Source organism: Camelus bactrianus, chromosome 19 (assembly GCF_048773025.1).
Source record: "Camelus bactrianus isolate YW-2024 breed Bactrian camel chromosome 19, ASM4877302v1, whole genome shotgun sequence".
NCBI lineage: Eukaryota > Metazoa > Chordata > Mammalia > Artiodactyla > Camelidae > Camelus > Camelus bactrianus.
Genome location: NC_133557.1, coordinates 4848801 through 4863307, shown reverse-complemented (window position 1 = coordinate 4863307; position 14507 = coordinate 4848801). Strand labels below are relative to the sequence as shown.

General features: G+C 42.5%; 1 protein-coding gene across 1 annotated transcript in view; it reads right to left on the bottom strand.

The window, feature by feature from the left end:
* TMX4 (thioredoxin related transmembrane protein 4) overlaps positions 1-14507 on the bottom strand; it is a 36043-nt gene that overhangs the window by 4707 nt on the left and 16829 nt on the right. The window contains exons 4-7 of the mRNA XM_074346941.1: positions 13448-13576; positions 10677-10722; positions 4656-4757; positions 1368-1431 (exon numbers count right to left, since the gene is read on the bottom strand). Of these exons, the coding sequence (XP_074203042.1) occupies positions 1368-1431; positions 4656-4757; positions 10677-10722; positions 13448-13576 (341 nt within the window). The remainder of the gene's footprint in view (positions 1-1367; positions 1432-4655; positions 4758-10676; positions 10723-13447; positions 13577-14507) is intronic.

The window sequence follows — 14507 nt, the reverse complement described above, 5'->3', positions numbered from 1 at the left end:
AGCACAGGGAATATAACCAGCATTTTAAAATAACTTTAAATGGAGTATAATCTATGAAAATCTCAAATCACTATGTTGTACACTTGAAACCAATATAACACCATAAATCAGTTTAAAAAGGTCATTCAGAGGGGGTGGGTTTATTAGCTCAGTGGTAGAGCACATGCTTAAAATGCACAAGGTCCTGAGTTCAATCCCCACTACTCCATAAAAATAAAATAAAAATATAAAAATAAAAGGTCATTCAGCAATCAATTGAGAGTGCATTCAGCTGTGGAATGAAACAACGGGGCATGTGACAGTTTTCTCCATCCTGAAACTCTACTATCACACAGGACAGATCTCTGGCTGGCATTCACCCCACCCAGGGCTTCTCCCCCTCTCTCTGAATGCTTCCCTGACCATGCTGACTCTGGCGGAGCCCGGGGGCAGGGAGGGCAAAGGTTCCTTTTTGTTTTTAATGTGGTACCCTGTAGAATGCTCAGTGACCCACTCACTGGTCATGGTGATTGGATCAGAAACGTGACTTAAGCCGAGCCAATCAGTACCTCCCAGGGGCCTTGGCCAGAGTCAGGAGGAAAAGCTTCCTCTTTCTGCAGGGATGGCTAAGCTGATAAACCGTGAGATGGGCCTGCTGAGCCACTGAACCAGCTCCATGGGAACAGAAACCTAACACCCCCTGGGCTGTGCTTGAAGCCAGAAGATCCCCGGATTTTTAAGTTACCAGAGCGAATACATTTTCCTTTTTTCCCTCTAAGTTGTTTTCAACTGGGCTTCTGTTACTTTTTAGAATTCTAAGGAACATTAATATATTTCATAATTATCTATGGAAGTCTCAAAACCTCAAAAACCTCAAGAAATAAAAGGAAATATAAGCTTATTTAGTTAAACTGCCACATAAAATTCAACAAAGTCTCATAAAAGTCTTCATACAAAAAAATAGGAATAAAAACAGGCAAATCGAGGGCTACCTGGTCCCAGAAACAGTGTGAAGTAGTGAAAGGATTTGGGGAGACTGGTTTAAAAGACTTAGGAAAATTACTGGTTCACGGCAGAAACTCAGTAAGTGTGAGTTCCCCTCCCTCCCTTCTCATTTCAGTTTGAATGAAGGAAAAAGTTGTCAGCTGATTAATGAAGGGCATACAATTCAAGGTAAAAAGCAATTGCCAAGATGAAATAGTCCCTCATTTAAGAGAGGAAGAAAAAAATTCTTGTTCAAATCAATCTAGACATACTTCAAGGAGTTTGGTAGTGGTGACAGTTTGGTCACCCAGCAAATCGGAAGAAAAATCCACTACCTGTATGAGCACAAAAGCGCAAACCAAGAATTCCAAAAATGCTGTATCTCATAAACGTGTCATACGTACCAGAATGTTCAGACAAATGTCGTGGAAGTGGCATAGAGAAGCACTCTGATATTACCACCAAGACCTAGAGGGGAAAAGTGATTTTACAGTGAGGAGACAGCACATTTATCATCAAGTAACCTCAAAGTTCAGCCCTGCTTCTGTAACCAAATATTCACAAATATACAGCAGTTGGTCAGAAGTCCTCAAGAAAGACAAGGGGATAATTAAGAATTCCCTATTTTTGAAATGTGATACAATGTAGGGAAACACTACTAATTTAGAACAGGGGTCACAAAGTCAAGTGTGTACACACAGCCCACTAAAAACAGATGCATGAAGCAGGTAGAAGAAAACAGACGTTATCAGCCAAGTCAAAAACAACCTTTTAAAAAACACTATTTTGAAAAATAAAATCATTCTGTATATGGACTGTGCCTCACCAGTGGGTAACCCCTGATCGTGAGGAAGAATATTTCAGGGTGTGGAATTCTTTAGAGTGCCATAAAAAACTCCTGCAGGAACAAACTGAGAAAACACATCAAGGCTGCGAGCTAAATCCTACCGAGACAGCGGCTGACTGGCTCCACCTCCAGCCCTGACTGCAGCGTTGAGCCACTTTCTGCCCGCGGTAAACCTGCCGCCACACGGCAAAGCGAGCTGCAGCTGGGCGGGCCGGGCCCTCTCTACACCCTCCCCGCGCCCACCCCTCCAGCACACGCAACACGGAGACCCCGCACAGCAAGAAGGTACCTGTTGAGAAGGGCTTCCCAGGCCCCCCTGGACCTCACCTACACTCTGCACAGCTGCCCAGGCTTTAAAATAGGAATAGGACGTCGTAAATCTGTGTTTTTAAGGAGCTCTAACAGGTTAAAGAACCCAAAGTCATGGTCAGGTTTGACAAGCACCCCGCCTGGCTTCCCGCCGCTTCCCGCCTGCCTAGAGCTTTACCGTCTTCCACCCTCAAAGCAGTTTCTGGTGTCAGAAAACGGTGCTGCCGGTGATCTCATACACGGACTATGCACTGAAGGAGCGCTCTCATACTGGTTTAAGATGCAAAAAATCCAAAGTATATACATTTCTAAAACTGAGCCCTACGCAGGGGGAGCTGTCAGATTAAAACACTAAAAATAAAACAAAATAAATACATAAACTGAGCCATATACTTACATGTGAAAAGTAACATTTAGTAAAATACTTCAACCATTACTAGGCTCAGTTAAGAGAGTAAACACAAATCAAACCAGCAGCCTTGTTCTGACTCTTCATCTTTTAAAATTAGGGAAAAAATAAGAAATGTACTAGGTTTATGAGAAACAATGACTTGATCAGGAAATCACTTCTGTGGAAAACATCCTGCCCCTCCTGGCCACCGCGTAAGTTAAACTCCATAAAGACTCACAGAGGGAAGGACCCCCCCCCCACACCCCACCAAGGTCAGCAGGACCAAGCTTCACATGGCTGTGTGCTGGGCCTCGCCTTCAGCCCCCAGGTAACGGCAAAAGTGACACACAGCAACAAACTGCTCACCTGGAGACCTCGCTGAAGGCAAAAATGCTAACTGCTGTGTTTAACTCATATTACAGTTATAGAAAAGGCATTCTGAGCAGAGAAATGTGTTTGCTATTTTATGGGAATATATTATCAGAAAATGTATGAGTCTATCACTGCTTTGAAATTATTTCCTTAAGTAACGTTCTCTCCCCAATGCCTTATAAAGAAACCACAGTCTGTATCACTTAGTCACTTCAGCAGTTTAGAATCAACTCCTTTCTTCAGGTCAAACCTCTAATAACTTTCCTATGCTGATTATCTGACTAAGTTTCCAAATATACTTAGGGTCTAGGCAGGCCTGACTTTTGGACTTCAAGTCAACTTCAAAGATAAAATTCTAAAACTCTTTATGCTAAGAAGAGTTTTCAATGGTCTTCCAATAGGCCCACACTCGAGCTACATTCTCCATAGCTCCATCTCAGAACTGCCCAGGATCTCATACTGTTCCCCCTACAAGAGCCTCACATTTATGCTGTTAGAAAAGTCTAGCAGCAGACAGTAGATGGGAAAGTACATTTATATCCAAAGTCAAACCATTTTAGGCCAGAGTATTCGGGACACGTTAATTATCAGTAAGATTAATGCAGCAGAATGGAACATACCCAGGACCTAACAAATGACATATCTAAGTTCTGTCCCCACCCAGGAAGTTAGTATCAGGAGTCAAATCTCAAATATAAACCATAATATGAGGTAAGCGTGTTCATGGCAAAATAAAATCGAGTCTCTTTGGCTCCCTGGAACATAACTTTGTAGTACCACGTTATGACTTGCTATAAAGGCTAACATTTTTAGCTTGTTTTTAAAAAAGATCTTGCTAAAGAGACGAGATACATTATAAATGTAAGGATAGACTTTAACACAAACTTACCTAAAATGTTGTCCTTTTTATATAAATTCTTAGTAATTGTCAATTATTCCTCTCATACAGTGTTTAAGAGCTATGTGATTAACATATAGTATAAAGACTTTTAAGAACTTTTTAGAGTTTAAAGCTCAGATTGATCAAGTATAGGTAAAGAGAAAGATTTGAACACACTCACTCACACACACACACACAACCAAGAGTAAAACATGCCCAAACACTTCAAGTTGCCTATATAGTTAAGCAAATAAATGTATTACCCCAACCCTCACCTAAAAGCCCCAGGAAGAAGAAGCACAGGTGCCTACTGGACAGTGATTCTCATACCCAAAGACGACACAGTGATGTGTTTTGCATCTTATTTTTTTCACACAATAACGACTGTATCTTTTATCCACCCAATCTTACAGAATCCACCTTGGGAAAACTGCAGTCTATGTATAAGCAACTGATAAGAATCAGAGTTTCAATTTGAGGACATGAACAGGAAAAGCCATTCTGTTCACCCAAGGAGCAAATTCGTAGCTCTGGCCTCAGCACCACGGTGTTCTAATCACACAGGCAGTGCGTGAATTCACAGCTGGCTCGGTTATCTTGGAAACTATCAATTCAAGCAAGTCTCTATTTCTTCTTTCATCATAGCTGTGTTTTGGGTAGCACCTATCTTCAGAATATTTAAGGGACAGGATTAAGAGAAAATAATTTAATTAATTTCCCATGATATCTCAAATTACCACTGGAAGCAGTATCAAACAAGCCAATGTTATCTGACTGACTAGACTATACACAAAATGATGTTCATGTGCTTTTTTTTTCTTGGCTGCTTTCTAGTTTTGCATGAAACCAACTGGCTTTAAAGACGAGGAAAAAAGACTGGCAGCATCCCTTACCAGACCCATGAGAAGGCCAAAAATCAAGGTGGCTACAACGAAAAAGACGTACGAACACCAAGCAGGTACTCCAAGGGTCACTGTGAAATAGTTGTGAAGATGCTGTAATCAGAACAAAAAAGTAAAATACAATATTTATTTATAATGAGAACCAAAAATGTCTGACTCTCCCACCCAAGCTATAACTCAGTTCTGTAAATTTCTCTACTTACAGGAGCTCCCACAAAGAACATCCAGAGGTTTACGCATCTGTGTGATTCTTCAAGCAAGCAAGTCAAATTTTACAACATTGAGAATCTAAGAGCAACAGTCAAGGTCGTTTCTAGTAAGAGTCATACTTCCCTGAAGTTCAGTTCAAGAAGAACTCTAGTGGGACTGTTGTCTAGTTCCTTCTTCCATCATGAGAGTTTCTGGTCACTCTCCCCTAGTAATTTATATACCTCAATTTCTACTCATAATATGGCATCCATGAAAAAATTAAACTTCTTGGGTCTCTACCAATTTTTAAGTGGAACTAAATTACTACTTACAGAACATCAACTATTTACAATGTCTCCATACTTCCTTCTTCTCATCAGACTCTTATTTCTCTACCCTCATCCATCCTCAACAACTTTCCTAACCACCATAAAACCTAAATGTAATAATAGAAGAAATTTTCCAGGTAATTCATTATGAGCAGATAAGACTTCGTCAGTCTTTGAGTGCATACCCCTTCATGTTTACTGTTCCCTGAGACTCTATTTGATGCCAAACACTCAAAAAAAAAAAAAAAAAAAAAAAGAGTGAAGAGGTACAATCTTAGCTACAAATTATTTACATGCTAAATCATACAGGAATTACAGATATGAACCTGCTGGTTTGGAGTCAAAGCCCATTTAGATGTGGACTTGCAGGAACCATGCTTCCTTCTCATGATGTCTTAGTGATCATGTCTTTCAGGCCCTACAGCTTCAAGCACATTCACTATAAACTGATAACTTTATGATTTTGTTATGTCTATAGATAGTCTTATTTATAAAATTACTGGGCACAGGATGAAATGGCTCCAGGCTAAATGCCACCAGCAGGCAGAGATGACAACTGAATGACTTCCCTAGAACTGACGAGGTTGATGAAACGAGTCCAAAATTCTATTTTAATACTTCTCAAAACCTAAGTTACTCAAGTATCTCCCACTGGTTTCTCAGTTTATAAATGTCAACTAAATAATATATTTTATTCTGGCTTAATTCAGAACAATAAATAAAAAATCTTGCTAGCCGATTCAGAATAATCTGAGATCTCCTCATTTTTTATTCAGCAGTAGAGATTATATATAAAGACTCATCAAGTTTTTAACTACTGACACATGTAATTAAAGTGTTCAATAAATATTACTGATTAAGAAAAAGATACTAGCAAATCCTTAAACTATTCATAGGAAATGCAAACAACTGCTGGTTTGTTAAACTGTCACCTGTCCTCTGTCGATGGCACAGTCAATCACTCTGCCTTCAGCCAGGGCAATTACGCATTAAGAACAGTCCAGCATTCTGCAGCCCAGCAGGTCAAAGAGGTATTTGGGATACAGAAGGCTGTTTCATTCAAATTCTGCTCAATGGAAGTTTTAAAATGCATTGTACAGTCCTCTACTTTAGGAAATTTTGTATACTGAATATAATTTATGTGTGCTTTTCTTGATGATTCAATGTCGTCATCAAGACTTAGAACTCTCAAACGTGTCAAAGAATTAGGAGACACAGAATGTCAGCATGCCTCTGTGCTGACCCCTGGATGCGTGAATTCTGGAACTTGCTTTATAAGTAATATCTGCCCAGAGAGTTGGAATGAATCACATCCAGTTGTAAGTCTTTCTGGACAGTATCTTAAACCCTTTCTGCAAAATAAATGATTAAAGAAACCCTCAAGAAATTTTCTAAGTTATTTTACAGAATTCAGTAAATTATGTGCCTCTGAATCACTGCATTCTGAGTCACATACTTCTTGGTGCATTTAAAAACATCCTCTCATTGTAGTAAGGCTCCGCTTCAATTTTCTTGTATCAACTTACTCTTGAGAGAATTTGAGCTTCTTAGAGAAACTCTGCCATCTTGTGGTCTTTTTAGGCGATTATTGCTAAAGCCTCACTAAACAAGTTGTATTTTCACAACTGCAGCCACAAATCTTTCTGTTTGCTTTGCCTGAGTCCACACTGGTTTCAGAGCACGAGTGCTGGGTTCCTGGCACGAGGTACTTGGAGTTTTGCTGTATGTATGTTTCCAAGTAACAACTGATTCAACCTGACCTAATTCAGTTTTAGATTTCTGTGTTGGTTTCCTTCACTGCCAGACACAGTAACAGTTTTCACTTGTGGAAAACACTGATCCTTGTTCAATAATATGTGTTCATTACAAGGAAGTATCCTAGTATTTCATTAAAACGCACAAAAATGTCCTCTGATGGGCCTGATACCTCATACTATTTTATTTTTGTAAAAGAGGACTGAATTAGAGCTAATTTTTGCCTATATATGGATTTGAATGAGAGGACTAAATGAAGACACCATTAGAGTAGAACGAATAGGAACATTCCAACCAGCGATCAGATGGATTTAAGGAACGGTGCCATGCCAAGGCAAGCAGAGGTCGGAGGCGGAACCTCCCTCCCCAGGGAGGCCAGCACTCCCTCTGGGACCTGAACTCCTGCAGGGCAGAGTCACTGCTGCCCACAGGCACCATCCACCAGCCCAGTGCTGCAGTCTCATTCAGACCTGGGCTGGCCCTGGGCAGAGAGCCTTCTGAATTAGATCCCATCTGTGTCACAGGATATTCCCTGACGGGTTGTGGAAAGATGCTAACATCCCTTTCAGACACCGCGTACGTAGGCCGTGGCACAGGCGGGTCAGGAGGGCCGTGTCTGCGGCACAGGTGTGCAGAGACCACCCCACTGGTGTGTCCTCTCGTCTCTCTTCACAGTCGGCTACAATGACAATCCTCAAAATGCCTTCCCAGTGTGGGAGCAGCTCAGAAAGGCTTCTCCAGTGATGGCCAAGGGTTCATTCCCCTTCCAAAGTACTTTCTCCTCTTACACCCACAACAAGGCACAGACATGCAGCCTCTTGTCGGCTCTAGGGGAGGTCACCTGGGGGTGTGCACCGTCTCACTGTGACATAGTTCTAGAAATTTTCACAAGGGAAAGAAAACCCCAAAACAGTAAGAGAAGAGACACCACAATCTAAAACACAAGGGGATGTTCTCAAGTTTAAAATTCCCTCTGGTTATTCTCCGGTCTAAATACTCATGGCCTTTAACTCTCATCCTGAGCTGTTTATGAAACATTAAATCTTCTCCATCACACAGACTGCCCTCCCAAGGATGCAGCACCTTACTGTAGCTAAAATTTGCCATGTGCCTGCATCCTTTCATAACAGCAGGAACACTGAAGAGAGGTATTAAGTTACATTCTATATTAGCTCAGTAAGCAGCACAAATTCACCAAATCAAATAATGTTTAAATACATCCAAATGCTACACCTAGTTAGCGGAAGTACACATTGTACAAACTGCCGTAAAACCCTATTTCAGCCCTGCTATCAACCAGTTTAAAAATAAATGAAAAAAGATAAAGTATTTCTTATTGCCTAATAGGAGGGGAAAGTAAAATAATGACAACAAGAATGATTAATGAATATAACTAACGAAAAACGGTTATCAAGTACATACTAGGTACCAGGTTCTATGCTAAGCGTTCAGTGTTCCAGGAACAACAGCCCAGGGCAGGGGACACAAATGGGGTCAAAAACACACGCCAGGTGGAGAGCAATGACCTGTCTCCCTGGAGAAAGATGATGCCTCCTGTGTCACAGTGGCCAGCTGAGCCGAGGGATGAGACGACACCTGGCTGGGCACACGGACACGTCATACCTGTGCCGCAGACACAGTCTTCCTAATCCCAACCGTGCCCCCGGCCTCAGCCGCAGTGCCTCCCACGTTCAGTCTTCTGCACGTCATTTTCACGCCATCAGCCTCGCCTGTGCTGTCCTCTAGATATTAACATTTTTCATTAAGTTCAGTCATTCTTTTAAGTCAGTTAAAATTGTAAAGAAATTTTATACTGCTACTATAGACAGAGTATCTGTATCAATTCCGCATCTAGAAGATGTCCATGCTTTGTACACCCTGCAGGCTACAGTGACCCCTGGGGTGGGGGGCTGTCGAGACACACATGAGGACAGGCATTGCACCTGAAGTGGCGACGACTTCCGTGAGCCTAGGTCACAATTAAAACACAGAAGTAGACACCATCACGACTGGATCCAGACTTGAGTTAAAAACAGATCATGATCCCCACAATGTAACACTCAACACTGATGCGAGGCTGCTGGGCAAGGGAGAGCCAGCTAATTAAGCCACCCGAGCCACCAGGCAGTCGGCTGGGGGACCTGGCTCAGCACGTAGTTTTGTAAGGACAACAAGGCAAACTGCACCTAGAGGTTGTGGGAGCATCAGAGACCTGGTGGGCAGCCAGGGACTGGGTCCCCCAAGCCAGAGATCATGCCCCCCGGATTCTGAAGACGCGGGTGGTGAGAGCCCGTCCCCAGGATTTGATGAAAGGCTGGGGACTTGTTTCTAAGAGTAACAGAAGCTCATACGTTGTCAAGAGGCTTGGGGAAGCCAGATGCTGATACAGAAGGTAGTACTGGATTTCTATTATAGATTTTTAAGGTAATGTATACACCTAGGAGGAGACTGAAATCCAGTTTTCAGACAGCTGCCAGAATATATGACTCCATCAACTTTTAGTGTCAACATACTGCAAAAGGCAGATTCCCTTACTCTCAGTTCCTAGTTTTCCATTCATAATTCTCAACCTTTGAAGTAACTTCTCATGAATGCTAAGAAAATAGCAGAGGAAAATGATATGAAACCCTATCTGAAAAGATGAAAAAGTCTAGTTACTGTTTAATATGATACATAAATGCCAAAAAAAAGAGTTAACAAATTTTAACCAAAAAAGACTGAATCCAAGTCCCAATGTAGTCTCTGTGGGGGAAAAAAACAAAAACAAACCAAAAAAACCCTAAAGTAGGTATTCTATCTCACAAGGCAGAAAATATAATACAATTGAGAAACTGGGACACAAAAAGTTGTTCTTAAATTTCCCTAAACATATATTAATATGCATGAAAAACAGTCTTCACGAACTCCTTGAATATTAAGTTCTAAATATGATGCACGACCTATAATTGTATCTTAGAAAAGACAAATACAGAGGGACTCCCTTCTAAACTTTTTTTGAAATACTTTAAGGATATATATTTAATTCCAAAGCAATTTTGTTACATTTGGCAGGATTTAGTTCACCCTACACGTAAACAGGAGCAAAAAGCTATGTGACACATTCAAGAGTGTATAGTAGTTCAACATCTGAACCTCAGTCACAGCTCTGACTCACTGAAAGGACTCAGTGAAATGCGACCACATACGGGGGGGGGGGGCATGCAAACTTCTCCGTAAGGGCCACATCGTAAGTGTTTTAGGCTTGTGGGCCATGTGGTCTCTAACCCAACGGCTCAGCTCTACCACTGTACTGTGAGTAATCACAGAAAACAGGTAAGAAATGAATGTGGCTGCGTTCCAACAAAACTTTATTTACCAAAACTTTCTTGACACAAGCTGAAGTTAGCTGATCCCTGATAGTCAGACAATCTTTGATCTGCAGGCAGATTACGACCATGGGAAAATAAGATGAAGTGGAAGCCACACAAGCTCCTTCAGTTTTGATAAAGGGATTCATCACTGATAGAAAAAAATAAGACTCTGACACAGCAGTTACAGGTCCTTGTCTAATTTATGCCCTTCTACACGAAGACACACTTCCACTGGGACCCCATCTAAGAGTAGTTGTGTGGCTTAAGGAAAAAAAGTGAAATTATAAAACTATAAATGTTTATTTTCCTATTATTTAGAAGCTATCTTCTCACTCTTAAAAAATTCCTCTCCCAGTACAACCATAAAGGGCGCGTTTACTGTTACTCACCCATATCTTGCCCGAGATGCTAAACAGACCAGCCATTCCAGACATCCTAAAAAATAAAGAAGGAACCACTGGTGATGTATAGTATAAAACATAGAACAGAACAAAACTCAAGTCACAGGGACTGCCTCTCCACTTCTTGCAACACTGTCCTCTCTCCTAGCTTCACTTCCGGTCTCACAGAGCTTACGCCCCACAGCCATCATTTCAATTACTCTGCTGTAAATACAGTCAAATCCGCTGGTCCTTTCCCCCCACCACAGTACAAGTCTGGCAAAATCCCCAAGTCTCAGCAGCTGCATGTCCCTGGGGAAAACTCAACGCGGCCCCGTCCCACTGTAATGTCTACCTGAGATGGTGGCTCATGTCCTTTCCTCTCCCTTCAAACCTCCCACACCATCCCCTCCCCATGCACTCTCAGCTGACAGCCACTCCCTGTATGTCACTGTGAAACCAGAAGCCATCATGTGATCTGCCTTATCTTCCCAGCACCAAATCTGAGCCAGGTGTGTACCTGCATCCACCTTCTCCTGCTGTAGCAAAGCAAGTTTACCTGCCCAACCAGTCTAAGAACTTTCCCTTCTTGCCTTAGACCCCATCCTTTCTGTTTGTTAGTAACTGGGTTCTTTCTGTCACCCCCTCTCCTGCATTAAGTTTCTCCCTCTCTGCTGGATCATTTTCATCTGCATGAAAACCTGTTCTACCCTCTCTCATCTTTTGAAAAGCGCATCACTGGACCTCACATGGCCCTCCAGCTTCACGAAGTTCTTCACAGAGCAGCCTATGCCTGCTGTTCCTCCCTCACTGTATCTAACCCATTCAGATCTGGCTTCCGGCCTCCTTGCTGCACCATCACTCCTTATCAAGGCCACGGTGACCCTGCATTGCTTCAAAGTCCATGTCTCAGACCTGATCTTCCTTCATCACTTGGTAACATGGGACACAAGGTGCTTGAGCACCTCTTGAGTGGCTTCCAGGAAATCTCACCCCCTTGCTTGTCTCCTGCTTCATTGGTTCCCATGTTCAGTCTCCCTTTGCGACTCCTTCTCTGCCCAACTTCCTAGCTTTGGAGGGGCCTGAGGCTCAGCCCCAAGCCCTTTTCTTCCTCTCTCCTTCTAGGTGGTCCCCTCCCTTCTAAGACTTTAAATACCATCCATCCTTGTATTTACGTTTTTGTTCCTGAATTCTCCATGGAAATCCATCTCCATGCATCCAACTTGGCAGCTCTACACAGAAGCCTGCATCTCAAACTTAACATGTCCAACGCTGAACCCTTGATCTTCTCTTGCTCAAATCAGTAACTGGTACCAAGAAAATCAAGTTCTCAAACCAGAAACCCAGGAGTTTGTGTGTGTGTATGTGAATCCTTCCTCTCCTTCACCTTAGCCAAGTCTACCTTTAAAACGTATTTTAAATCCACTCCTTCGCTCCATCTCTACTGCCGCCTTCCCCGGGTTAGACCCTGCAACTGCCTCCTGCCTGTCTCGCCTCATCCACTCTTGCCCTCTGCAACCTCTTCCTAGAGCCACCTTCTCGCTGCAGGCACCGCTAACATCCCAGCTCCTCGCCGTGGCCACGGGCCTGTATGATTCAGCTCCTGCCTCTTCCCTTTCTCGGTTTACACCAGTCTCCCTCCCTCTCACTGTGCCTGACCCTGGCCACCTTTCTGCTCCTCAGCACACCAAGCTCTTTCCAATCTGGGGTCCATGCGGATGCTATCCCCATTCCGGGTAATATTCCTCCCCCGGCTGGCGAGGCCATGCTACCCTTCAGATCTCACTATGTCTTCCCCTCAGGGCCACCTCTCCTCACCCGTCACCTAGCGGAGGTCCAGGCTCCTATGGTCATTCGCTGACTGAGTACATGTTTGGTTTTTGTTCTGTTTGTTGTCACAGCCCTTATCCACACTGTGAGTCTTTATATCCCTAGTTTTTTTTTTTTTAACTCTGTCTCACTGTTAAGTCACCCTAGGGGAGCAGAAGCATCGAGTCGGTCTTGTTCACTGCTGAACGCCCAGCACCTGGAACAGCATCTGGCATAAAATCAATGCTCACACATTTGTAGAAGGAAACGCCGGAGGTGAGCTGCTTTTAGACTAAGTCATGCATTTCCTATAAATGCTACCAGATTACTTATTCCTGAAATACCACACGCTTTGATCCTATTTCAGCAAGGATATTCCTTACACTTATATATATTAATACAAAATTAATTACAAATATGACAACTCATTCAAAATTAAAACCAACAGTGGAAAAATTGCCATGGCTTGGTCTTATCTGCCTCCCCAAGTATTGCAGTTTGCCCTCATGGCCAGCAGTTACCCTCAGCAGTATCCTGCTAGGCAGCCAAAGCCACCACACGCTTTATTTTCCACACAGATATAGGAGCAATTCCTTCACGAACTGTAATTCAAGAAGGAGTTACTCCTGTATCTCATCGATAGTTTAAAAGGAAGAAAGAACGGTGAATGGCGTTCAATACGATCATCTGTAAGGAGAAAACAGCTGGCGTGGCTCAGGGCAAAAGCCAGAGGAGAGGGCTCCTGTGACCCTCCCGAATTTGGACATTTAATCCCCAGTATAGCAACCACCAGCTGAAACATATGTGGGTCACAAAACCAGAAACACAACATGGGCCAAGCAGGGCACATGTAGTCTGGGTGACCAGAAGTGAATGAGAAGAAAAACATAGACTTTCGAGGTTTATGGGTTGTTAACTTGGCACCTTCTGTTTTACTAATAGCATCTTGTCATTAAAAAATAACAAGTTACGTTAGAGAAGATGGTGATTTCCAACCAGTCAGAGGCTCAACTGATTGCCATTTCTTCTCTAAGATATAATTCTGCAGGTCTTCGTAGACTCCTGGGCCACGGTAACGGCGGAATATCCCATCCTTCGCACTATAAATCATAAAAACAAATAGAAAACAAATCCATTAAGATAACAACTGTTATGGATTTTTTAAAAATCAAAATAACTATTGGTTTTACATGTGAACTCCACTCTGAGTTTTAACTTACCTCAAATGAAGAAAAAGAAATAGTTAGGCATAAATCAGAAAGCATGCATAAGCACTCATCTATTACAAATGGGAAATTCCAAAACAGAGGATGAAACACCCTATTTTATCACTGCACCATTTGTGACTATATGCAAAGTCCTTGGCAGTGTCTACCCTGCCAAGTTATTTTTTATTATTTTTATAATTGGTAAATTATTTTGATTTTTCTCTTACAACAACAAAATAGCAATTGTTATCAAGTTTTAAAAAATCGTATCCACATTTCCAAATTTATGTCATTCAAGAACTTCCCCTAAAAATGAACAAAACACCTCTTAGTCTCACGTACCCCTTCAGTCCTCCCTCCCTCTCGCTTCCTCACCACTGTCAAGCTTCCTAAGGAAGGGTCTACCCTGGCCATTTCCTCCTATTACTCATTCACTCCTGCAACTGGGCAGGGGTCCTGCTTCCAGGACTCCATGTGAACTGCTCATATTGGGAGCCTCCAAAGACTCTTAAGTGCTAAATCCATGGAGCACTTCTCTGCCATCTTTCCTTCATGTGTCATTGGCACTGTCCACTACCCAGCCCCCCTTCCTCCCTCCTTCCCCTCTTACGACACAGGCTCTCTGGACTTCTACTACCCTGACCACCCCTTCTCAGGGCCACACTGTCTTCCCGATGCTGGTCAACCCAGGTTCTGTTAGGAGAAGTTAATGCTTCTCTTCCCATTGTATCTGTTCTTTCCTTGTATATATTTCAACTGTTATCTACCTCCATGCTGAGGAATTCCAGGTATGTCTCTCTAGTTTAGATCCTGAAATCAAACT